Genomic DNA, 26,533 nt, shown 5'->3' with positions numbered 1-26,533 from the left:
TTGTGTATAATAACTTGTGTGTAATAACTTGTGTATAATTGATCCTTCCTTATAGTGGAAGAACGGACTGTAGATGACCTTGAAACTTAACCTGTTTTTTTCACTCAGTTTTATGATTTTTCGAGTCTTTTAAATCTTGGGATTTGTTCATTGCGGGTTCTTGCAGTCTTCAGTCTCCTGAGCACCTGGATGGATTCAACACAGAGACAGATCTTGTTGAGTGAGCTCTTCAGGGTAGCAGGCTGAAGGGAAGAGTGCTTTAGCAGAAGTTGCCTTTGCTACCCGCCTCTTTCCCCCTCAAAAAAGCTTATGGGGGTTAGGAAAGCAGAAATGCAAAAGGTGCTCTGCTGAACATGGCTGATTAAAGAGTCCAGCTATTAAGTTGGGGTCTCTCCAAAGTGACTCAAAGCAGCAGGAAATTCTGACAGCAGTCCCTAGGGGATTCTCCTTTAGGAAGCCCTGGCAGAACTCTGACAGTTTTTTGTAGTGCAGTGGCTTTGTCTTGGAGGAGATGTCAAGGCTTCCTGAAATGGAATCTCTAGTTAAAAGTGCTTTCATGCCAAGAAACTCACCCTGTGGAGCCATTTCACCAGGCTTCAGGCTCTTTGTACTTGCTTCCTGTCCAGGGGTGCCCAATGTCATATTTTCAGTACAATTTCAGCAATCCTGACTAGAAGCTGAAAGGGGATTTTTAGAATTGTTCTCATCTGCAGTTATTTTTAGAAGGAACAGGTGACCTTTAAGTAAGTTGGAAGTGGCAGGGAAGAAAGTGATGCCCCTTGAAGACCAAAAGTGTATCAGTCTCATGCAAACTTCTGAGAAATGTGGGAACTTACTTTCTGTTCATTCAATATCAGCTATTAGAAATCACTGCAAAAACATGGCAGTTATTGAAAACTATTTAGATAATGAAACATTCTCAGCAAAGCACCTTCACACTGAAATTATATAGTTTTGTAGTGAGAAGAACCTGTTCCTAAGGCTTTTTTTTAGCAGTTTAATTGTCACTGTTGTTACGTGGACTGGGTCTACAAATAACAAGAATCTCCTCTTATCCTCAACAGTTTTGCTCTAAGTGTTGCATAATCATTTGGTTATTTTCTTTAATTAGGTGAAGAGATGTTTCTCTTTCTTCAGTAAGCAGTAATATTTTTGAGTGACAGCAGTAGTGGAGAATAATTATGGCTAGGTAAACTTAGACCCTTCATTAGGAATGACTGTATGACAAAGTACTGGACAATTACTTTAATCCTTTTTATTTATGGACAAGGTTGTCTAAATATTTATACAATGATAATGGTATTACTGTAAAGTCTTATACAAGGTCTCTTTCTGTTTTTTTTTTTTCCTTTTCTCTTATATTAACAAAATATTTTCCCTGTAGTGGTGCCTGACATAAACTGGATATTTGAAGAACATGCTTTGGACTTGTGATATAGCTTAATAGCAAATCAGAGGGTTTGTCTTCTTATTATTGTTTTTTCTTTGTTAGTTGCTTTTTGATTAGTTCTCTGGAGAAAAGTTGGTTCAGTGTATGATTGGGATAGAAATTTTGAAACCTCTTTCATGTTGCTCTAATACTCAGATTACTGTGCCACTCCCTCCCCCTGACTCATGTACGTTGGAATGGATCATCTCAGCACTAATAGAATAACTCCAAGCATGTAGGAGTTGCCGTGTGCATTAAATATAAATTATCAAAGCTGGTAATTTTGTTAGCCTTTTTAATCGGGAGTTCAGCAGTGAATTCTGATAGCTGTGAATTCTGACTCTCACCACATGAGAGTCTAGCCATTTTGGAACACTACTAAATTGTGGTTATGGATTATAAAAACTGATGAAGTTGCTGTGGGTTCTGAGAAATGTGCAGAAATCATATTTTGCGAAACCAAATTAAATTTTCTTTTATAAATCTCATCTTTACGACCTTTCAGCGTATCTATATATAAATATAAAAATGTGCATTTGTTTAGTGAATGAACATCAGTATCAGTTTTGTCACCAGTGTGGTATTCTCTCCCGCTTATGGTTGAAAAGAAGCTCCAGACTATTAGTAGGAACTTGATGTCTACTTTATTATGTGCATAGCCATGTCTATTCCAGTATTGATCTGCAAGTAATAGAGATGACGTGGTGGCTGGTTTAGCTTTTACTTGTTGCAATCAGAAGCATTAATTTATTTCAGATTGCACTAAAGGTAGTACTTTTTTAAACAAGCTTTTTACTTTCCTTGGTTGTTTTCTGGTCTTTTGATAAGGATTTTGATTGAAGATTCACAGATTTCACAGAATATTCTGAGTTGGAAGGGACCACAGCCTTGGTGTTATCACTATGCTCTAACCAACTGAGCTAATCTCAAAATCTTGCAGAGTAACCAAGCAGATGTTATTTGATTGCATCTGTCATTGTGGTGTATAGGGTAAGGCAAGGATTTTATTTACAGCTTGTATTTCTTATATTTATTGCAAAAAATAAAAATTTTTCTTTTTTGGGATATTACTTCAAATTTGTTGCTAAGAATTTTAGTCGTATAAAATTATGTTATCATTGAAATTAAGATTTTACTATAGAAAAATACAGAGAAATGTTACTTTAATTAATTAATTTTGTTATTTTTTTACTTACAGAAAGACAGATGACTATCTGAATTTGCAGTATGAATATTCCCACTAAGTTTTATATGAATCACAGAATCATTTGGTTGAAAGTGACCTTTAAGATCATGGAGTCCAACCAATAGCCTAACACTGCCAATTTCACCACTAAACCATGTCCCCAGGAGCCACACCTGCATGTATTTTGAATACCTCCAGTGATGGTGACTCCACCACTTCCCTGGGCAGCCTGTTCCAATGACTGACAACCCTTTCAGTGAAGACATTTTTCCTAACGTCCAGTCTAAACCTCCCTTGGCACAACTTGAGGCCGTTTCCTCATCCTGCCATTAGTTGCTTGGGAGAAGAGACCAGCTCCCACCTAGCTTCAACCTCCTTTCAGATAGTTGTAGAGAGAGGTAGAGTCACTCCTGAGCCTCCTTTTCTCCGGGTTAAATAACCCTAAGTCTCTCAGCAGCTCCTCATGGGATTTGTGCTCCAGACCCTTCACCAGCTCCATTGCTCTTCTTTGGTCATGCTCCAGTGAATGTTTCCAATTTGTATGAATGTTTGTGAAACTTTCCCAGACACAGTGGTGCCTTTATACTCTTATCTACCCATGTCTCAAAGAGACTGCTTAGTTAAGAGCTCTGTTTTAAAGAGGAAGAAACTTCTCATTTTGTTTCTAGTAGTCTCATGGCATTGATCAGTGGAATTCTCCCACCTCTGTTACAATCCATGAAGTATATTTGCGTAGACATTTACCTTTCCCCTTCAAAAATAGGCTGTGGATATGCCTATATACTGGGGAACAGCAGACCTGTGGCTTGGACTGAATTTAGTTTCCACTTCTGCTTACCTTCTCCAAGCTATGATCTGTACAATGGATTTTTCCTAGTGTTTCCCTACATCCTCTTTCTATACGCTGATAAGATGCGTCATATAACTACATCACATAACACCCCATCCTTATGCTGAATCCCATGTTAAATTCCACATCCACTCCTTTTCAGACATGTCTCCAGATTATGTGGATTCCTGACTGGTGTTTCATCAACATACTAATTACAGTGTCCTAGCTGTAAGTTAATAAAATAACCTGAATCAATATTTTAAGAACACCTCTTGAGTTGAACCAATGTCCGTGTGATAATCAAGGTACTCTGAACTTCCTTGACTAGACAGCTTGTTCTTCTCTCAAAAAGGCATATTGTTTCCTGGTTTTAATTATCTTAAATTTAATTATAATATGTTTTAGTTATGTAAAACTGGAAACATAATAAAGCACAAAGTACAGTTGGAGAGACAGAATTTTTTAAGAAAAGCGGGCAATGAAGAACAGTTCTAAAATGGGAAAAAATTAATATTAATCATAAATCTAGAATGGAATTCGCATATTATCTCCTGTCATCTAAGGAGTGAATTTTGCTTAAATTTAATGTCAGGGCAAGTTTGTAACTAAATTTAAGATGGAGCTTGATTAGTTCATAAATACAGTTATACAGCGTTGTCTTCTACATTACATAGGATTAGGTTTGTGGTTTAAGGATGACAAATGGTATTTTACCTACTCAAAATATATACATCTCAGATAGTAAAATCTGTTTATTTTCCAAGACTACTTAACGCTGTGTATATAAATACATTAGGCTTCTCCCTGCGTATTTGAATCATTTAACTTGAGTCACCCACACTTGCTTAGAGGTGCCTAATTTGTCTAGATATGTGGATAGCCTCCTAAATTCTCTATCATTCCCAGGAGAAGCTTGGAAAGGTGACCTGGGGATTAGATCTGTGACCCATTTCATCTCATCTGAGAGTGGTCATTACTGTCTCTGACTGATAGCACATTTGATTGGTTATGACATATTAGACCACTGAAAAATATCTGTACAACACTCAAGATAGGTAATTTAAACCTATGTCTTCTCCTTTCTAGGGGAGAAGGAGCTAGGTAATAGAGGAAAAATACCTTTCAAGTAACCAGAACATTAAATTGGAAGGACGCATATCTAATTTTCAAATCAATAATTCTGGATATGGTTTTATCTAATGACAATATGTGTATGTTTTAAGTGTATAATTATTTTCTGGGATTAAGATCTGGGAACTAAGTTCTTCTGCTTGTGGCTAATATCCCAATTGCTGGATAAGATTTGACTTCCTTATTTGCTTGCTCGGTGTAAAGTGCTTTCCCACAAAGTGTTCTGTGGCTTAATGCTTTTTATTACTGCAGTAAGGGAGGCATGAATTCATTCCTCTTAATCTTGTGTCCATCCTTTAATCAGTCTTCCCATTTCTTGAGTGAGTTCTGCTAACAGCAGTTGTTCAGGAGGCAAGAATCATCCTTCCTTTGAAGCCTGTGCTTCAAAGAGAGTAAATAGAGTTAACCTGAAGTACATGAAGGCCTTTTAGATTACTTGTTTGTTTCATATACCCTTGGTAGAAAAAAAAAAGTAAACAGACTGGTTTGCTCTTTATAGGCACCTGTGATTTCTGTGCGTTCTGGGGAAACTCCAACATTTAGCTAGGTATGGTGATTTCCAGCTGCTGTCCTCAGAGGCTGATGAAGCGACTGTGTTGTTGGCTTTCCAGACATGCCCATTTCCTTCCTCTCTTTTTCTATACTTGAAACGAACATTTAGATTACAGAATGAGTATTTGATAATTAGCTTTTTATACAATTCCGTTCCAATACTGTGTCCTGAATTCTCTGAATATCTGCAGTTAACATATTTTAATTGCAAAAGGAATTATTGAAATTATTGAGTTCCTTGGTGTTTACTTTATCTACCTTTGAGGCAAACAGGTAACTTTATTACTTGATAATTATATGTGCTAGTTCAAAGTCTAACAGTTTCAAGCTATCTTTTCAGAGCTCCCTGTAGAGACAGCTAAAGATAAATCTCATTTCTACATCCATATTCTATCATCTGCTCTTTGCTAAATACTTGTTAAGAGAGAAAGAGCGAACTTTTATTAACTGCTGTACAAGATCTGCCCTTCCTCTTGGCTGGCTAGGCTAATCTTTTTGCTCTATTGCATCAAGAATAAACAGATTCACCTTCTTTTCTTTTGCTTTTCATGTCTGTGGTTCCTTGACTCCCTGAAAGGAGCCAGCAGAGATCTGTATTTAGTCAGTGTTTTTCTTTATCACGGAAGATACTATGATTGTCACGTTTAACAGTCCTGAGGATGTTTTCCCTGCAGACTGAGAACACCTTCTTTTCCCTGATAAATATGTACCTGCAGGTTTTTTGCTCATAGTGATTTAATACTGTTGATGCCATCAACCTTGTAGGTGTACCTTTACCTCTATTAAGAAGTCTGATGTAAGACAAAAGCACAGCTGAAAACACTCAGTTATTTAAACTATAACTTTAAATAATTGTTGTTCAATGCATAGCACAAAACCAACTTAAAAATTTTAAAAATCAAATTTCCAAGCCTGGGGTCAAGAAAAGGAGGGTTTTTCTGTTTGTCTGATTCCTGTTTCATCCCAATAATTTCTAAATGACTTCAGACTTGAGAGAAATATCATAGAGGAACAGATATTTGAAACACCATTAAACTACTGCACATATTATGAAAATGTATGTCTTTGCAAATGTTATGGGCAATGGAAAGGTGACAGTGTTGATTTACCTGTAAATAGATACGGGAAACCAGAGAGGAAAGGCTTTCTACGGATATCCCAATTATGGGAACATCTTTAGTTAAAGCTCACAATCAACCATGATACAAAAGCCTTGAGAGGACTAGCTTTAATTCATTCTAATCTTCACAAAAAAATTAATATACTCTGCAATATTTATTCATTTCCTGGCAGAAATATTTCTTAAACTCAGCCATGGACAGAGAAAGTAAATGGTGGCTAGAATTAATTTCAGTATTTAAATTCAGGGAAAAATACATATGTAAATATAAGGTCTTTAAATGCTGCTTATGCAATTACAAGGAAATCTAATTTTGTGTGGAAAATGAGGTTTTCTGTGTGATATATTTTAAGGCGTTGAAATAATTAAATATTAGAATTCATTTATTAAAATATAACATTTAAAAACCTTCATGCATATAATCCCCACTTGCTACATAAATTTTCTGAGTACCTGTTCTTTTATATAATCTTTCATCAAATTGTTATGAAGGAAGGGCAAATAGCGTCACATTTCTTCTTAATAAATATTGGCATGAGTAGCTTCTTCGATCTTCTGTAAAAGTTTATTTATTCTTTGGAAGTCATATAAATTAGGCTAATAGAAAAAACCTTCCTATTGCAAGTTGTAAGTGTGATCCTGTAAAGAATCTCATTTAACTTCAGAATAGTTACTTAAAGGACCAGGAGCTGAGAGGCTGGGCCTCAGACCTCAACATTCAATGGACATCCAAACAAGAAACTTAATCAGGGGAAAAAAAATTTGCAAAAATTAATTTATGCAGGTGCAAATTTGGAGTAGATGATAGCAACCAATAATGTTACAACTAAAAGTATTCACAGAAACAGAATGATTTGGGTTGGAGAGGACTTCTAAAGATCATCTACTTCCAACCCCCTGCAATGGGCAGGGACACCTTGCACTAGAGCAGGTTTTTCAGAGCCCCCTCCATCCTGAACGGTTCCAGGCATGAGGCATTCACAGCTTCTCTGGGCAACCTGTGCCAATGCCTCACCACCTTCACAGTAAAGAATTTCTTCATATTATATAATCTAAACATTAAATATGTAATTTAAACTCTTCCAGCTTAAAGCCATTACACCTCGTCTTGTCACTACATGCTACTGTCACTACACATATATTGGAGACCCCAGAACTGGGTGCAGTACTCCAGGTGGGATCTCAGGAGAGCAAGGTAGAGGGGGAGAATCCCCTCCCTCGACCTGCTGGTCACACTGCTTGTCATGCAGCCCAGGATAGAGTTGGCTTTCTAAATTGCCAGCGCACATTGCCAGCTGAACACCATCCTGATGTTTAGACTTGTTTAGGTATGCTTATGTAACACGAATGCATCCAGAATGCTGCTTTCAATTTTGGATTCCAACAAGTACCGATAAATTAGATGGTATTTGAGCACGAGTAATAAACATTACTGGACTCAGTGACACTTCCATGGTTTTTTTTCTGCTAAATGAGAACAGAAATTTATACCTTGGTAGAATTGCAAGCACAGAAAGTGTATGAAATCTATAAATACCTGAATGTTGCGAACAATGAGAATAAGAATTAATGCATGTAATCTGAAAGTACAGAGGAACAAAACTCAGAGGGAAAGAGGGAGAATTGACACATTTTTCTGTGTGTGAGATGTAGTTGGTTGTAGAAGAGTTTACCCAAGAAATTACTGGAAATCCCCTATGTAAAATGATGATATTTGAATGGGACTGTTTCTGTGCTGTTGAATATTTAATAGCATTTCAGTTCAAAAGTAAACAGCTTCTCTGTAGATATTAATACCTTTTTCCTGCAGCATGGCTCTTCAAACATGTTAAGTAGCATAAATGGCAGTAGACAGGGAAAAATACTGTTTCTGTGCCTTGGCATTTTTTGCAACAAATCCTCTTCTCAGGAATTTCACTGTTCACAAGGGGGGAAATTCATCTACAAAGAAGCTCAGCTAGTAATAATAAGGTGATTATTACACATCTTTATATCCCACTTGATAGTTGGTATATCTTAATTCTTTCTTTAAGACTGTGAAAAAGAAAATCAAAACCAGTAATCTGTCATTTGTGGATTTGGTATCCAAGCATAAAATGCATTCAGGCAGTTGGTATCATAGGATAAAGTGCAGCGAAAATTTCCTTTTTTAATATGTGACTCATTCGTGGCTCCTCCAGTGCTAACATCACTTCTTGAAATCTCTAATAATGTTTTGAGGCACAAAAAGCTTCCGATAGTCATTGTTGACACCTGTTATTTATTTTAGTGAGTACTAGTTAATATAGTGTGTATCACTGGTGAATTAATATACAGGAACTGCATTGTGTGACGTTTCTTAGTCACTGCCATCTGTACATTGGTCTCATTACTACTGTAGATTCCCAGCATCATTTATTATTTCATTAGCATTCAATTTCCTTCTCAGATTAATCAGTAAGATCAACACAACACCCAGACTGTTGTATTCCCCCTCCTTCCTTGCCTCACCAGTGCACAGCAACTTATTTATTTCATTTTTGGCACATCGTAATTTAATATTTACCAGTAGTAGCTCGGTACCAAAGGAATAATTATTTCTTAATCGCTTTGCCTTCAGGGGGTTCTCCTCTTGTGTCTGGGGAAAAAAGGGCAGGCTTTGGTCACCGGGGGCGAGCGCGTCTGCGTTTCCTTTGTAAGGACAGCTCTGTTGTTAGGGCAGGGCACTGTGTGTTGAATTCTAATGCCTTGGTGCGAGGGCCAGCCCTGTTTTGGAGCTGCCGTGGGAGGTGTTGGCTGCGACGAACAGTGCCCCAGCCCGGGGGCTCCCTCGACGGGAGGAGTTCTGGAAGTTGGCAGGGCACTGCCGATGGGGAACACAGCAGTTCAGTGCCGTAGCCAGGGTGAAATCACCTTATCTGCCCGGTACCTACCAGGTTGCTTTTCTTAGCAGCTGGGAAGTTCAGGTACCTATTCCTTAAATATTTATCATTTACTGCCAGGAAAAACTGTTCGTTCAAAAGCAAGTGGTTTTATCTGTGCAACAGAAATATACTGGCATTGATTTTATTTGCATTTGGCAAGTTTTATAAGATTGTTATAAAATTGATATGTGCGTTAAATAGGTCTTATCCTGGACTGGTAAAGGACTATGTAACAAAGGTAACTGTTAATGTGTAGAATATATATTTTCAAGGAAAACTGTAGAAAATTTTCAGAGGTTGCATGTTATGATATGCTAAAACCACAGAAACTGTACCCTTAGTTCTGGTACTAAGGTTTTGATTTTAAATTAACATTGGATTAGTTATCTGTCTCTGTCAAGGCTATAATAAAGAGCTTTTGTTGCAATCCATCATAGGGCTTTTGTGTTATACACCATACACAGAAACTGTTAACAGGAAGACGAGATTAATGCAGAGAGAAAAAATGTCATCAGATAAAACATAGGTCTCAAAAAGCAATTTCAGGTCCCATACTATGTTATGCTTTAATACATTTTTAGCCTTTGGGGAACAGAGGAAAACTTGTAATCAAAAATTAATTTGAGCATTCTTGGCTGCACCTAAATTAGAACCCAGGATACTTCCAAAATTGTTTTTAATCAAATGACCTGACAGGAGCTCACTAGGAGAAAATTAATGAGTACAGGGTATTCTGAATAATATTTAGTAATGCTGGTAAGAAATTTTGCAGCTCTTTTTCTAATCTTACATGTAATAATTTAAAAGATTTCTGTTTCAAGGTAGCTGCATGTGTCTGTCCAGGTTTGTTATGCAAATATATTGTTCATCTGTTTTATATTTTTAAAATAAGCTTCTTCAAAAAGCTTAGTAGAAAAGCAAGTGCAAGGAGTCACTGTTTTTTTCTTGATTAATATCCTAACAATGAAGTGCAATGTGGTTCCATATGACTTAAATATTTCTCCATTTATATATGGACATATGAATAATGTAATTAATTTTTTAGTAAACTATCATTACAGCTTATGCCTCTTTAGGGATAGTGATTCTCATCTCTTCTATGAACTATTCACAAGATTGATTTTGTAAGTATTTGCTGTAGTTCAATGCTGCAGTTTCAATATTGGAAGGTAAAAAATTGGTGATTAGTATTTTGTGACTTTAGGATTTGGATTTGAAGAATGCAATTTTATTCTATTCAGTTTCTGATTACTGTTTTGTAAACTTAAAATATGACAGGTTATGAAGGAATTGGATCATCATATATGTAACTAAAGTTTTAGTTTAAAGCTACTAAGAAGTAGAATTGTAAGGAAAACCAAAAGCAAATACCAAATAATTCCCATCTAATATCTGGAAATCCTTAGTGTTGTTATTTTATTTTTTAAATATACATAGGAAGGCTTTTTAGTCAGAAATTTTATTCTTTGTCTGTTCTGTGTTTTCTATGTTATATATATATTTTGGAAGTAAGTTGTTATACCAAAAAAAGTTTATTATAATTTTTTATTTCTATTTTTGCTTAGCGTACTTATTGTGAAAGAAATTTGTAAGTTTAAATGTTTCTTGTTGTAGACATGCTAAAGAGTGTCATGTCTAACTTTTTTCATTTAATTTTGTCTATAAACCAGAAATGTAACTGGCTTAGTGCCTTATTTCCTCCAGCAGTCCTGCTGTTCAGGGTAGTAGTGTTCAACCTGATTTATTTTAATGCGTTTTTTTTTTTCCAAGAGCAATTTGAATTGAATAGCTTCTTTATTAAGATGAACAGAGATGTTTTTACAATTATTAGCAATACAAATAACTGCAGGTATGATGGCTGGATTTTTTTTTCCTGTTTTTTCTGTTGATATGTTAAAGTTGACATGAGCGACTTACATTTAAAAGACCGTTAAGATGGAAGCTGTTGGAAGTGTGAAATAAGGGAATTAACATGGTGAAAAGAATTAATGCATAATAAATTGACAAATCAGTAGGTACTTGTTTATATTCTGGAAAATCATAGGTGAAAACAAAGGAAAAAACTTCAAGCAGAGTTTAGCCTTGTAGAAAGAAACTATCTTGAAAAGCCACAGTTAGTGAGCTGCTGTGCTCTGAGTTCTTTGTGTTTGAGTTCCACTTCACTAATAGGAATTCTGCTTAACAATAGGGATGAAATTTGCAAAATCCACATGATGTGTATTTAATACTATTGTATTTTGCACTTGTATTGGGGGGAAAAGCCCCCAGTATTGAGCTGCATATTCTCTCCTTGTGTTTGGGATACCTTATGTTTTTACTCTGTACACATAATGGGAGTGAAATTTTTCGTTAGGGTTTGAGGACAGGAGAGTATAAATGTATGGTTATATCATTTATATAATGTATAAATGATGGTTACAGGCTCTCTCACCTGCATGCTGGGACAAGAGGGACCAGTGGCAGCACAAACAAAACACAGGTGAGAGTGAGGACACTGAGGAAAGCCCAAAGCTATACAGCGGGTTGTAGCCAGAGGTGGACTTTAAATGATTTTCCCCAGCAGAATGGGAAATGGTATGGAAGCCCCCAGGGCTGAACTCAGTGGGTAAAAAGTGGTTGCTGCGTGCTATTTTGTTACATAGAGCTCATTGACTTGACCCAGATTGCAATTTCACTTGCTGAAATTATGCTGGTTTTTCCTCTAAAACCTTCCTTGTAGTTATGAACTGGTATGTCAACTTTCTCCCCTGAAATGTTGCTGCTGTTTCTATTAATGAAGTTGTACTTGTTGCATTGCTACTAGAGTCATATTTTGCAGTGTTACCCATACTGAGAATTCTGCTATTGCTGCCATCACCAGTCATCTCAGTGACAATAACAATTTAAGATTTTTTTTAAAAGCTGATTTATCACAGATAAAGCTCTCATAAATCAGCATATAAATTACTAATCACTCAATTTATTTCCACCCATAACTTGCCAAAATTGCCTTCATTTTTATTATACTACTTCATTACAGTCATAACCTATAGAGGGCTGAAAATACAATTTTTTTCCCCAGTGTAAAAATTATTGCACTTTTTTCATTTGTATAAACTTATAAATTTTGACAAGTAAGTAGATGTGGCTGTGGTTTGTGTCTGTAATCACATCCAAATTGATTTTGAAATATTTTTTTCATGTGTTTTAAAGATGAGTGTGCCTCTGTGTGTGCAGGTGTGCACACATGCATGGGGGAGAGATTGTAGTCTTGAGATACACATCTGAGAGAAATTTGGCTGGATGGTAATACCTGAAAAGTAATTTTTTAGCTCTGTCTATAATTAGCCTTAGAGATTGAATAGAACTCAAGTCCTACCCATTTTTGTGACTGCGTTGTCTTTTCTGCTTATGTGATATGACAGATGTGCTGAGATGATTACAGATTGTTCTGTAAGAGGAAAATACTAATTGCCACAGACAATTAAAATGATACAGCAGTCATTATTAAATACAGAATAAAAATTACAAATTATTTAAAAATATTTTTATAGTTATATGAGGTAGATTGGTTTTTACAATCTGTTCATTATTATCTTGCTAATGTTACTGAGACAGAGCCTTCAGTGACATATTAATCTATCCCTGAATAGTCTTATCTTCAGTTCAGCAACAGAATATTTAGAGACTGTTTTGAGAGATTGCTTGTTGATATTACTTGAGGAACAGTATTTTTTACATTTGTGACTACAGATAAAATATGAAACATTTTGTTAGTGACTCTGTGGTTTAATTAAAAAATAAATTATCTACTTCCTTCCTATGCCCTATAGAGACATTGCTTCTTAAGTTGACCAAACTATCATGACCAGTGACAGGACTCAAGGAAAGAGCATGAAGCTGGGTCAGACGAGGTTTAGGTTGGATATCAGAGGGTTATTGAATACTGGAAGTGGTCACAGCACCAAGCCTGTCTGAGCTCAGGATGCATTTGGACAATGCTCTCAGGCACATGGTGTGATCCTTGTGGTGTCCTGTGCAGGGCCAGGAGTTGGACTTGATGATCTTGATGGGTCCATTCCAACTCGGTATATCCTATGATCCTGTGATTCTATAAATGTGTAGCAAATTTTTTGAAGACAGTCTAGTATAGGAGGTCTTAAGATGTAAACTCTTCATTTTACACTCATTCTTAAACAGCAGTGATGTCAACATCAGATTCTAGTAATATATTCTGCATTTTTTGCATGTTTTTTAGTTACAAAAAGGTCATCTCTTCCTAATTACTTGCCGTTAGAAAAGTTTTTGAAATTGAGTTGCAGAAGACTGAGATTTGAGGGAAGTGTTCCAAGGAGATCTTCCATTCTGTGATATGGTTCATAATGGAAAGTATTTCAAAACTGTAATTTTAACACATTTCTGTTGAATTGTCAATTTAAGATGTCAGTTGTCATCTTGTCAGTTCCAAGATGTATCCTCTAAGGGATGTTAATTGCCTGTAGAGTTTAAAAATCGTTATGTTGACTCGGCAGTAGGTGGTAGTGGCCTACTTTGTTGAAGGACACTGCACTGTAGGTGTCTGTTTCTTCTTAAGCTTATGCCTGCACCTTGATCTTGCCATGAGAGCTGCAGAGAAACAAGCTGTATGAAGTCTTTGCACATTGCCTTTCATAGTAGAGGTGTGCACTATAAAAGCTTCATCTTTGGAATTTCTGCAACTGATGTAGCATATGATGTCTTGGAGTATAATTAGAAGAAAATTTGCCAAGAGTATGAGCTTGTTTTTTTAACTGATATAATTCTGATTTTACCAGATTCATTAACACATTTAAGATTTTTTTTATTAGCTACTTTCATTCTGTCCCAAAGTCTGTATAGCGTAGATGCAGTTAGTACATGATTATGTAAGCAAATATAAAAACTATTGTATATTCTGTTTATGTTTCTAAGGGTGAGTGGGGGAAGTGTTAAATTGATTGCTGCATTTCAAGCTGTGGTCTGTTCTGCCAGCAGCTAGAACATGATCAATTAAATGGGGCATATGAAAGGCATTGCTGTTGCACATTGTTAAAGGAAAATTACAAGTAATATTGTAATATTGAGGCCTAAAGATGTACTACAGAAATGGCTGGAATTAAATTTAACTTCATGAAAGGAAGGGCATTCAGTGCTGCATTATTGGTATATTATAGAAAAATTATAGATTAATATCTTTCATTAATGCTAAGACAATAATGACACTTTTAGTAAGGATGAAATGTAACCTAATCAGAAGTAAACTTTGATTAAAAAGCCACATGATCATGAAATTTCATTAGTCTTCTGAAAAAGAAACTGAAGTATAATTTAATTACCAGTTAAACTGTTGGACAGTTTTTCCCACCTTAATGTTATGCTTTCATTCCTGCTTGTCTTACTGTACTTGCTAGAAAACTTGAATTGTTACTGTGAATACTGACATTTCAGATTTTTCACAAGCTGCTACTAAGCCACGTAACATTTCTCCACACATCTTGCAGTTCTCAAATATTTCTACAGGAGCTTGTTGAAGGGAAAATGGTAGCTGTTTTCCTACATATGTGCTCCCCAGGGCAATCTCTCAGCACCCACAGCAGGGTGACACTGTCCTGTTTGGAGCAGGTGGCTGTGGGCACAGGGGTAAGTGTCCCAAGAGTAGGATTCTCAGCTGCTGCCAGCAGTGTTTGAGAAGTATGAGACAGAGGTAGAAGAGTATCACTCACTTTTAAGACCTCTAATAGCTGAAGAGGGCTGTGCAACACACTCAACAACGTGTCTTTTTGAAAAGAAGTGTGGCCAAATCTCATTAAGGCTGTTCTTCTGAAAACGTATTAATTAGCTCTCATTAGTGCCATTGTTATGCATTTTTTTTCAAGTAATAGGAAATAATTGAAAAGCAACTAGAGCTTTTTACGTAATTCCTAAAAAATCAGGTATCAAAGCATGGTAACCTAACCAAAACATTAAGCAGGTGTTATGTACACACATTTGTATTCTGTACTCCTACCTGAAGCACATATGAGGAGGGTGAGTTTGTGCCAGCCGTTGTGAAACTGAAGTAGTGAAGGGGTTTGCAAAGAAGATTAGAGTTGGCTTCTCAAGTGGATTCAGTGCTTCAAAGAATGTATAGGAAGTGGGGCAGAAGAGTTTTCGATAGTGTACCTCTATGAAAGAGATTGGCATCTCTTTGTAAAGAGGAGTTTCAGTTTAAGATCACTATAAAGTACTTCCAGATAACTGGGTGTAAACTGGTGCTGCTTCACTTAGTAAAAACTGCCTCAAAAGATTTATGTGGGATTGCAGGGAAGAGGAGGTAGTTGTGTCTGAGGATTGCCTTGCCTTCCTGAGTTTTGAGCTGGGAAGCAGCGGGGCTGAGGAGAGGGAGACCTGTGTGTCAGGAGGAGAGCTGTAAACCTCTGAGTAGGTGTCATGTAACCTTTCAGTCGAGGGATCCTCTTATGCACTGACAAGCTGCTTCTCTCTTCTGCCTGGCTGGGATTATGAACACTTCGCAGAGTTTACTTGGGAATGACATGGTAACAGGATTTCATGATCGAGGAATGAATTTTTCCTTTGCTGCCCCAGGGGCTTGGGTAATGCATGGTTTGGTAGCAAGTGGTGGTGGGGAAGTGTGGTTTTTTTGTGTTTAACCTAAAGGATATACTAGACTGTAACAATGCCTTTTTTTGTTTTTTTCCTCTTCACAGCTCTAAAGCTGCGTATAAATATAGTGATTTCAGAATTTTTCACCTTTCTTATTAAGAACTACGGTAGGAAACATCTTTTATAGGAGAGAAGAAATTCTATGGGTACAGTAAAGTTCCATTTACTGTCACACACCTGTTGCTCTCTGTGCTGGGATCACTAAATTAACTTGGGCAGGAATCATGAAGACCTTCTAGTGGTTGCAACAAACTGCAAAGAATATGAGGTCCATAGTGGACAAATTACCAGCAGGTACTTTTGTATGCAGCATCCTGTGGCAATGAGTTCCAGAATTTATTAAACACTGTGTAAAATACCTTTTCCTTTGTCTTAAGCATGCTTGAGTGATATTTTCCTTTGTTATCTCCTTGGCTTAATTTTTGTGGGAATTGGGTATATATTCTCTGTTCAGGCTTTGCATAGTTTTCAAACATGATGCATAATTTCAAAGGTGTCAGTTATATCTTGTGTCGTTTGTTTCCCTTCCAAGTTTATTCCTGTTGGAAACTATTCCTTTTACCATACTTACTATTTCCACTGCTCCCTTTTCTTGTTATGCTGTATGTTTTTGTAGGACAGCCACAACGGCATTATTCAGATATTAGAAAGCATTGAAATTGTGAAATTTTTCTGTGAAAATGTTTTTTTTTACATACTTGTTTGGACCATTTTTAAAAGACTTGTCTACTGTGCTGTTTATACAGCAGTATCATTAAAGCAGTAATCAAGAAAGGGCTCAACTCTGGAATTAATATTTAATTTCTTCTGTAGAACATTGCTCATGTATCATTTGTTGTGTTTCTTTGACAGTGACAGAATGGTTCCTTTATTTTCTGGTGGGGAACTGTGATAACAAACCTGTAGTTAAGGGTTTATAAACACTTTTTCATTGCTTCTATCTGAGATAATGTTCAGATTTGCACTTTTTATTTTATTTAGTTTCTGTGTAACAGCTAACTTTTCAGTACTTGGATGTTTAGCGACTAGGAAGATTTGGGGTATTTCTAGAAAATAAAAATAAGAATAAAACCCTGTTCTTATACTTAACCCTGCCCCATGCACTCTTCCATAATTTTTACTGTTAATATTGAGAAAATAGTTACACAAGTTTAAGAACTGTATAGTATTTCCCTTTAGCCAGTGACCATAAGAATCATTTTTATTGACTTTTATCCTTCAAAAACATAAAATATTTTTTGTTGTTCTCTCAAGAAAATAAGGGTGGTAGACATGATGTTAAAATGCAATGAATGGCATCTAATCACATCCTGGCGACACAGAGGTGTTTCTCAGGTAGATTTAAGGATCCTGCCTGCGTCACTCAGGTACGAGTCCTGGCTTCAGTGAAAGAATATACTCCCAGAAAACATGGCAAGGAGAAATCTAAGCAGTCTTCAAGGGGAAAGTACTCCATTACAGTTGCCTTTGACTCTTAATTCACTATGCCATTCCATGTCAACAAAATTTCAGCTCTACCACCATGGCCTTGTGTTATTCTTATGCAAAAAATCTCTCAGTTTTGACCAAGTAAGAATAACAGTGTCTCAATATATACTGTAGGGAGGATGCATTCTGTGACTCAACATGAAGCCTGGCTTGCATCCTGAGAACATTTTGGGGTAAAACTTCTAAGCAGAGGACAGATGGAACTGTGTCAGGCTGTCTGGTTGAGGGACTGGGATTGCATAGAGGTTATGTTGTGGAAAACTTGTTTGCCTTTCAGTCTGGAGAAGTTTACTGTGGAGACTTTTGTATTTGGAAGACACATTCTTAAATTAATTTATTGTCAGTAGCAGTGTAAGTGTGGAAGGGAAGCATCTTCTCTTTTCTTACCGTGACTAGGTATGTTTTAGAAGTGATGTTCAAATTAGAAGGGTGACTCCTGCTAGTAACAGGACAAAATGAATAAATCATATCTACCTTTTGAGTGTAATAGACAACTAGTTTGACTTTGACCTCATAATAAAGGGAATTTGTTGTTGGACTTTGCTTGGCCTGAATAAGGAAGTAGTTCATCAAGAACTCAATCTTTCTTTAATGGGTTTGTACTACAAAGATTTTCCCGTCTTTTTTTTTGGGGGGGGGGGGAATAAAAAACCTGAACTGTAAAAAGTTATTTCTTCACTGAAATCTCAATCGGGTAAGGATTTAAAGAGAGAGAATGAAACAAATCTTTCTTTGGGCAAAGAAAAAAATATTTATGTACTCACAGAGCAATGAATTCTATCAGTATTATGGAGCTATTTTTATCTTGTTAGGATTAGTTGATTTAACTTTACGCATAACCTAAATTTAAAATATAATTAGACTTATAACAGTATCGTGTCTCTTTCCTTTGCAGGTGTGCTGGTCCTCTGATACATTTCAGAATGCCGCTGGTAAAAAGGAACATAGACCCCAGGCACCTGTGCCACACCGCTCTGCCCCGAGGTATCAAGAATGAATTGGAATGTGTCACCAACATCTCCTTGGCAAATATAATCAGACAACTGAGTAGCCTAAGTAAGTACGTTGTCTTAATAGCTGTATTTGGAACTAATATATTTTACAGTCACAGTTTTTGTGTTTGAAGTACGAACACTTTTTCAAATTCTCAGTTGAAAATTGTCACTGAGTCTTGAATGTACTCCTTTCGTGGCTAGTGACTAGCATGGACTTCTGTGAAAGAAAGCTAGGAATTTTTCTAGCGACATGTCTTAAAACAATTCATCCATATATTTCTGTTACCAGTAGAAGATGACAGAAAAAGATAGCTGGGAGTTAATGAAGTCAGTAATTGCCAACCTCAGAGCAATTCTTGAGTAGGGAATGTGACATAATGAGGAATATATCATTGGTTACTTAATTCACTTAACTTAAGCCCTTGGTCATGTTGTTGTCATTCAGAAAAAAAATGTAGTTACCTTCTGAAATAATAAACCCAAAAATGTAATTATTACATAGTATTTCAGACAGTTAATGATTTTTCTTCCTATTCTCCCTTCTGTCAACAATTGTACCCTTGGTGCATTTGAGAGGAGTGAATACTTCTCAAACTGTAGAACTGTGAGGGAGTTTTGCTGAAAAGGCTTTAAGTTACAGCAACTTAAATAAGTTGTCGGATGAACCAGTATGATAACATTTTGGATTTCCAATACTACAGGTGCTTTTTAACCACTAGGACATTAGTAAGACTATCAACACATTAAATATTTAAATGTGCATTTATGTACATCTACAGTGTGAAAAGTCTTTCAGTGTCATCATTATCTTAGTCATAGGTAATGTAGACTAATTTCTTAATTAGATTGATTTAATTATTGGTTTGACAGTAAGCCTGTTGTGGCAGCCTTTTAAAGCTGTTAGGATGCCATTAGGTGGAAAACACTAATTGAGGACACTGAATTATGCAATTGAGACAGGAATGCTTACAGCACGTAAATATGACCATTATTAATATACCTGCAGTAACAAAGGAAGTTAACTATTTAAATACTTTCCAGTGAACCAAGAGCAGGTCATATTAGGATGCAGTATATGGTCATCATCTGTAGTTTTGCGTCATTCTGACAAAAGCCCTTCTCAGACTAGTGGCTCGCGTCCTAGCTTCCCCTTCCAAGTCACTCTTACTGGTATTACATTATTTTATTTTTGTTTGCTTGTTTTAAAAAAATCTTATTTGATTATATGCTTCATCTGGGGGAATTTCCTTTTGTAGGTGGCAAACCAAATTTATATTTGATATTTTCATTTGGAAGTATCATTTGACCTTAAACCCAACACCAACTTCTGGCTCAATATCATGGTCTCAGGTTGACCTATTGAGATTCAGCTGCCCTTGCTATGTTTTCTTGGTATACAGAGCTTGTATCCGACACTATGTGTACAGCTGCTTAGGAGGAGGTCTGGATGAAGCAATACCAGAACAGAAAGAACTCAATTAAAGGGAAAAAAAAGAATTGAAGAATATCTATTGAATGCTCCCACATATGTTACATAGTTTGCCTAATGTGTAGCACTGAGAAACACTTGCAAGGGAATGTGACTGTAATTACGTATAACTCCTTTTGTGTAAAAAGAATGTGGTTCTTACATGAAATATGCATAGTTGGGAATGAGCCTAAATTAGCTGTTTTCACTTGAGACGTGTTTCTGTCATGAACTGGTGACTCACTAGTGGTCAGAAACGCATGCAATCTTGGATATGACAAGGAAGGTAAAACAGAAAGGAAAATGCATTTGTTTACTCTGGAACAGCAAGCCCAGAATAGGTAATTGTGAATTCTTTAGAAGTTAAACACTAATGAGCAGAACCTGTTATTTCAATGTTTTGTTCTTCCTTCTAAATAGCATCATGGTGTTTGTAGGTCTTCTACAGGCAGTGTTTATACCAAATGAACAAAGTTTTTAGTTTATACTGTTTTTAGTTTATACTGTGTATGTTTTCAAAAAAAAACAACACATTTTTCCTACAATTAAAATAGGACATGTTTTGCAAAACAGTCCTTATTTCTCAGCAGTGTTAAGGATTGCTCTATAGAAATGGAGATCATGTTACAAAGGTGTGAGTACCTGTGAAAGTATTTTGTTTCAGAACTCTTTTAGTTTTTCTGCCTTTTTATGGTAGTAGCAATACAAGTTCAAAAATATTTGGGAGTTCTGGCATAGGAGTTTTGTCTCTCATGTTTAAACCCGAATAACCAGTCTTCTCTTGGCGTGTCACTGTTACGTGCGTGCAGCAAGGCCTGCTGACATGCAGATAAATTTCAGTAGTTGCCTGTGAGTCACAGCCAGCAGGCATGGTTTCGCAGCAGTCCCCTGGCAACGAGCTTCTCTGCAGTCCTTCGCTTTTTGTTTTCTGTGAATAATGTGCATGTTTGAGAATCAGCCTTTAAGTTGTAGGTGAAATGAGGCTTTACTCTGAGGGTGGAAATTGGTTGGATAGGGTTTCATTTCCTTTAAACTGGAGCTGCTTTTGCTTTTGATGGTAAAGTTATGGAAATTTAAATGAATGGTCTTTGACCTGATTAATAATCGGTCATCTTTTCCTCTAAAATTTTTCATTTACTGGTCCTCAAATAGAGGATCAATCTTCTGCCATTATGGTTATGACTCTCATGATCAACCATTCTTACCCCTTCTTCTAACATGATTTGGCGAAGGAGTGCTCTCTTGGAATTGGAGCCTCCAGTACTTTAAACGAGACCGAAATCCCTTATCGAGAAAAACTAAGTGTAGAGTTTTGTCATGTATGTTGTTAGATCTCCATTCTTGGAGACATTAACTACTTGACTGGATTAGTCAAGCAGCTGGATCTAATTGGATCTGCTTTGTGCAGGGTGTTTGTCTAGATGACTTCTGAAGGCCTTTTCAACCTGAACAGGACTTGATGATCTTTGATACTATGTTTAAGTTATATATGCAATAAGAAACAATACCTATTAAATGACAGGAATTCTGATTTCCTGTGTTTTAATATAAAATGAAAAGAGATTTACACCAGTATGTCAGTGATAGCTGCTATGTATTTTCATACAAATTGCCAACCCTTTCATAGCTTATTTGACGTGTTGCTTTTAATTGTTCAGTTTGAGAAATTTTTTGACCTTTTAAAAGAAGTAGAGATGAGAGGACGAAATATTAATTTCTGCTTCAAGTGATAATCCTTGCCTTTCTCCCTGGAGCATGAAAACACATCAGTCTGTCTTGATAAAACATAAAAAGTTACCAGTAAGTGAATTTTTCCCTGCTGTCTATTCCCAGTCTTCTCTTACTTCATAAAAGGATCTGCGTTCTGACAGCTTTTCTTTGCACTGTGGCAACAGAAACTCTCTGGACAACAGCAACAGCTGTTTTAGTTTCCTAGCCATTCTTCCCTGTATTTCTTGCTTTCTGACAGTATCTGCTTTGGAGAAGATACTAGGTGCTTACCTATTTTTTTCAGCAATATTGCATATGCATTAGTACTCCCGTTCTGCCTGAGTTGGTGTATGTTGGTGTATGTCAGGCCATAACATTCCCGCGTACGTGAAACACAAGTGATAGCATTGTGTAGCTGTGCCATTGTTAGAAGATGGATAAATTGTTCTATTGTGTACATGTAGCCTCCTCATTTTGTTCACGGCTATTGGCCAATCTTGGTTTTCCTTTTATTCAGCTGTTCCCTCGACACAGAATCTCAGTACCACATAAGAAACCTAACTGATGGGGTTTGTTCTTGGCCCTGGTCTCTGACACCTCCGTGTAGAGGGAGGAGAACATTTCTCCTTTTGAGTATGTTCCTTTACTGAATATTTATATTGCAGGCATTCAGAGTAAACCTTTTATTCAATCATAGCAAGATGTCATTCCCCATTTTTTTCTTTTACCTCTGCATAAAGAAGGAGACTGCTGAATAACTCTTTGCCAAGCTGGAGTGCTTTTTATGTTAGTGAAAATGATTTTCACTTGACACTGAACCTTCAGTAGCCTTTTCCCTCTTTCTATCTTTTCTATGTAGTATTTCCTATTTTTACCGTGTTCTTCTAATTCTTTCTTTTCCTTGCTCCTTATTTGTTAGTTTTCAGGAGTGAAAACTTGACTTTAGAGCAAATTATTTCTCCCCCTTGTTTTTTCCTCTCAGACTCGCTTAACTTCTCTTTCTTATTTTTTGCTTACCATGCCATCCCCTAGAGGGTTTTAAATGCTGTTCACCTTGTGAGAGACACTTTCTCACCTCAGGAAAACCTACAGTTTGCCATAGCTTAAGATGTTAACATTCAGTAAGTAGGAAATGTTTCTCCAGAAATACTTAGCAGTGAGGTGTCTGGAGTGCAACTGATCTTTAGAACCAGGCCTCTTCAAAAACCAGTCTCTCTCTTCATCCTGTAGGGACAACATCTTCAGCAGATGGTAAGGTTGAATGATTGCATGATTGGAAGTAAGTCTTCACAGATCTTCAGCCAGAGCTTCAGTCAGCATTCCAGAAACAGCAGAACCCCTCTGGCGAGCCCTGCCATGCAGATCCTCCTTCTCAGCGTGCTCAGAAGCATGTTCAATATTCTCTGTGAATTTTCTTCATTAGTCATTCCTCTTTCTTCATTATTACTACAATTGCCAGGGAACACTAGAAAAAGTGTTCTTCGGTACATGGGGTAAAGAAATTGATGGACTTGAAAACTAAAGACTAACTTAGATTGAGAGACCCCCATCCCCAAAGACTTTGTCTGATTTCTTGATCTTGTGTCCCTAGCAGTAGTGGTATTGGCAAAGTGATGCTCTTTTGTGTCTGTCTCAAATGGTAATGAGGGGATGAACAAATGGTCAGTAATGTCTCATTGAAAACAACTGTGTTAGCAGAAAAGAAGTCCTGCCTGTCGTTAATTCCTTCCTACATAGAGCAGTGAATTTGGGTGATATTAGAAAGGAAAGGAAGAGCAAGACTTCCCTATGAAATGATCTTTAGACTAGTACCTTCAACACAAGTTCAGCTCTCATCAGTCCCTTTCACAGATTTCTGAATGCGTAATGGATAATCTCAGCCAATTTACTTGATGATGTCCTCACTGGGAGGTAACAAATGATATCACAGACTATCATGGCTGAAGAATTTTGAAGTCTGATTTTTTCTTTTTGGATGTCAACAAGAAGCTTCAGACTTGCTCCAGATATGACCTTTAACAAAGTTTATTTGATACTTTTGATCAGTCAGGTTGTCTGATAAATGCCTGTGTCAATTTTCCTGACTAACGGAACCAAGTTGTCCCTTCAATACTCTGACACTCTGTTATAACCCTTAAATCCAATCCTTGTGGACTGCTCTTACACCCTCATAATGAAGGTTCCTAGTTAGCATCAGTGCTATGTATTTAGTACATGGTTTTTCAGAGCTTGCTCAGGCATAGCCACTGAAATTCTCAAGGATCTACCAAGGTTCTTATCTCCAGGTTCACTCTCCTAGCTTTTAGTCTGTCTCCTAGTCACTGAGCTGTGAGATTGAAATGATCCTGATTAGAAAAAAGTCTAGACTTTTAAGTGAAACTCAGATATACCTTATTTTTGCTAAAAATTAGATTATGTTGTGAAGAACTGAAGCTGCATCAACAGGCAATAGATATGTTAAATTACATGTCAGAATTAATGGAGGAGGACTTAGAATACCTTTCTTATTTTGCTTTATAGAAAGACCTGGATTATATATAGTTAGTGGCTTATGTGGTAAGTAATTATCCTGAAAAAATATTTTCTAATGAATACACTATATTGTGTAGGAAGGAACTATTCAGTAGTGAATAATGTAATTTGGCATAGTGTATTGGGAAAGAATTGTGCAGTGGGACATGAGACAGATTTTACAGCTGCTCTTGTTCTGTGCTTTTACTTTTTAGTAAAGTGTACCGGGCAAAAATACTGTTTAGTTTTTGAATGAGATTGAAATAATAGAAATCAAGGAATGATAGAGTATAGGTGGGTAACAGACTGAATTCTTAGCTTATTCTTTCAGATATTTTGTCTGTTTCTACGTATTTTTTAAAAATGACCAAACCTATATTTTTAAACGGTAATATTATTTTGTGGTTTGTGTATTTCAATATATCAAAATATTTACTATTTCAATATTAAAATAATGTTTATTAATATTAAATTTAATGACATAACACTTCATTATACTTTGCACTTAATAATCTCACCACATATTTAACATAATACATATTTTTATAATTAATTTAATGTTGGATTTGATTTTGTTTGTGTAAATGTTAACACCCCCCTAACACTATCTCTAGAAGTGTGATGGATTATTTAAGGCTAAATTAATTAAGATTAATACTTTTGGCAATATTGGTCTTATTTTGGTTTTCGTGTTTGCTGCATCTTGCGTTGGCCTGAGTTTTACCAGTCATCCTTGTGAATTTCTGAAAATGATGCTGTTTTGTGGCACTGGGCACTGGTAGGTGCTCAGTTTATTTGTCCAGATAGATACATAAAATTTAGCCCATGTTTCCTATAGGCTGCTGATGCCATAACTGATCTGTGGGATGCTGTTTCAGGTTGAGATGTTGAAGGGTTTGGAACTCTTTCTTTAACAATGCAAAAGGATGACAAAGAAGTGACTTCTTCCACACATCTTACTCCTTGTCTGAGAGCATGTAACTAAATCTGATGGTAACTGATCTAGTGTTGCAAAATGATTAATTTAAATGCCCTTTCCTTAAGGTTTGCTAACAGATACATCATTGAGAATGCTGTAGTTCAGGTGAAGTTGAGGACTGGAGTTTCAAGGACACTGCTCACGTATGCCCTGACCCTGCAGCCTGTTAGTGTGGTTCTAAGAACTTGTACAACACAAATATAGGTCTTTTAAGACAACTCTTTGTCATGCTTTGTTTAATTAGCCTGAAATATGGTTCAGAACCTTATGTGGTGATTGTGGTTGACTTCAGTTCATCTGAAACATACCCAGTCGCCCTGAACAAGACAAAAAGCCCCATTTCTTTTACCTTAGTATCCCCTCATTTTAGTGTGTCGAATGGTTAGAAATTATTCATCTGTGCACAGAAGCCAGTGCTGCTGGACAAATGTTTAAGAAATTGTGGGGGAAAATTAGGAGATAAAACAGATTGAAAGGAATAAATGGTGAAAGAGAAGCACTGTAAAACTGATCTATATTTTTTTCACATTTTATAAGCCATTGTACATTTATTGCCATGGTAATGAACATGAATGGATGATACATGTTGTGGTGGGTTTAATTTAAAAAAATGAGGAAGGCAGTAAGCAGTATTATTTTTATTTTATTTTCAGCTAGTAGCTACTAGTTAGTATTCTGTTTTCAGCTCACAGGTCTGTTTTAAAAGTCAGGAAAATAGTTGTTAAAAAAAGCCATCAAAACACATGCAAGTTATCAAGGGAAGGAAGGACAGCACATTGCTTCCAAAGCATTTTACTTGGCTGTCGAAAAAAAGGATACTGACTGACTGACACCAGAGCGAGCTGCATTCCTGTATCCCTTTCTTATTAAAGGTTTAATTGTGAACAGAGCCCTTTGAGACATGAGGAAAAATTGTGAAAACAATAATAAGGTGAATAATAAATTCCTTAATTAAAACTAAATAATAATGTATCCTCTTTTTTAAATTTTAAAAAAAATGCTCTGTTAATAAAAATAAATGCCAGGCAAGTTTTGCAAATACAGTAAAATAAGCTTTCCACAGACATTGAATTATTTAGTTGCAGAAGTCTACATTGTCGTTTAATTTAATAGGCAAACAAGATTACTGATCTTTCTTGTCTGGTAGTACGTATCCAGCTGTGACCAAGATCCTAAGATGTTATTATTTTAATTGTCATAGTCAACTGTAATTCTCTTTATTGTACTGCATGAAACAAGAGTAGAGGTTTTCATCAAGTAGCACCTTAATATGGTAAATTTTCTGAAGTGTTAATAATACTTTGGAATGTTCATTGTATATAATGGAATTAATTTTGATTCCTTACTCTTCTAACATATTACCCGTTGTGTGGAATGAGCTCAACTTTGTTTATTAACGTATTTTTTCTCATATTTTTTTTTACTTATTTGAGTTTTTGACATTTTTTTCAGTATTATTACTCATATTCATATCTTTTGTAATCCCTTCAAAATTGAAGATACATTCATACAGAATACATACAGAGACAGCAACATAAACAAATACTAGATTATGAATGTTATATATGT

General features: G+C 36.3%; 1 protein-coding gene across 6 annotated transcripts in view; it reads left to right on the top strand.

The window, feature by feature from the left end:
- WASF1 (WAS protein family member 1) overlaps window positions 1-26,533 on the top strand; it is an 86,070-nt gene that overhangs the window by 37,891 nt on the left and 21,646 nt on the right. For 2 of the 6 annotated variants that reach the window (XM_017827073.1, XM_017827065.1), the window contains exons 1-2: window positions 11,138-11,164; window positions 18,197-18,357. In XM_017827073.1, coding sequence (XP_017682562.1) covers window positions 11,142-11,164; window positions 18,197-18,357 — 184 coding nt within the window. In that variant the 5' untranslated portion in view covers window positions 11,138-11,141. Of the gene's footprint in view, window positions 1-9,107; window positions 9,196-11,137; window positions 11,165-15,910; window positions 16,108-18,196; window positions 18,358-26,533 lie in introns of those variants that run through there. The other 4 variants (XM_017827082.1, XM_017827098.1, XM_017827106.1 and 1 more) reach the window with 3 other exon arrangements.

This window comes from Lepidothrix coronata, unplaced genomic scaffold, assembly GCF_001604755.1.
Source record: "Lepidothrix coronata isolate B3197 unplaced genomic scaffold, Lepidothrix_coronata-1.0 Scaffold5, whole genome shotgun sequence".
Lineage (NCBI taxonomy): Eukaryota > Metazoa > Chordata > Aves > Passeriformes > Pipridae > Lepidothrix > Lepidothrix coronata.
The sequence above is the reverse complement of the archived record's forward strand: the minus strand, read 5'-3'. Positions and strand labels throughout refer to the sequence as shown.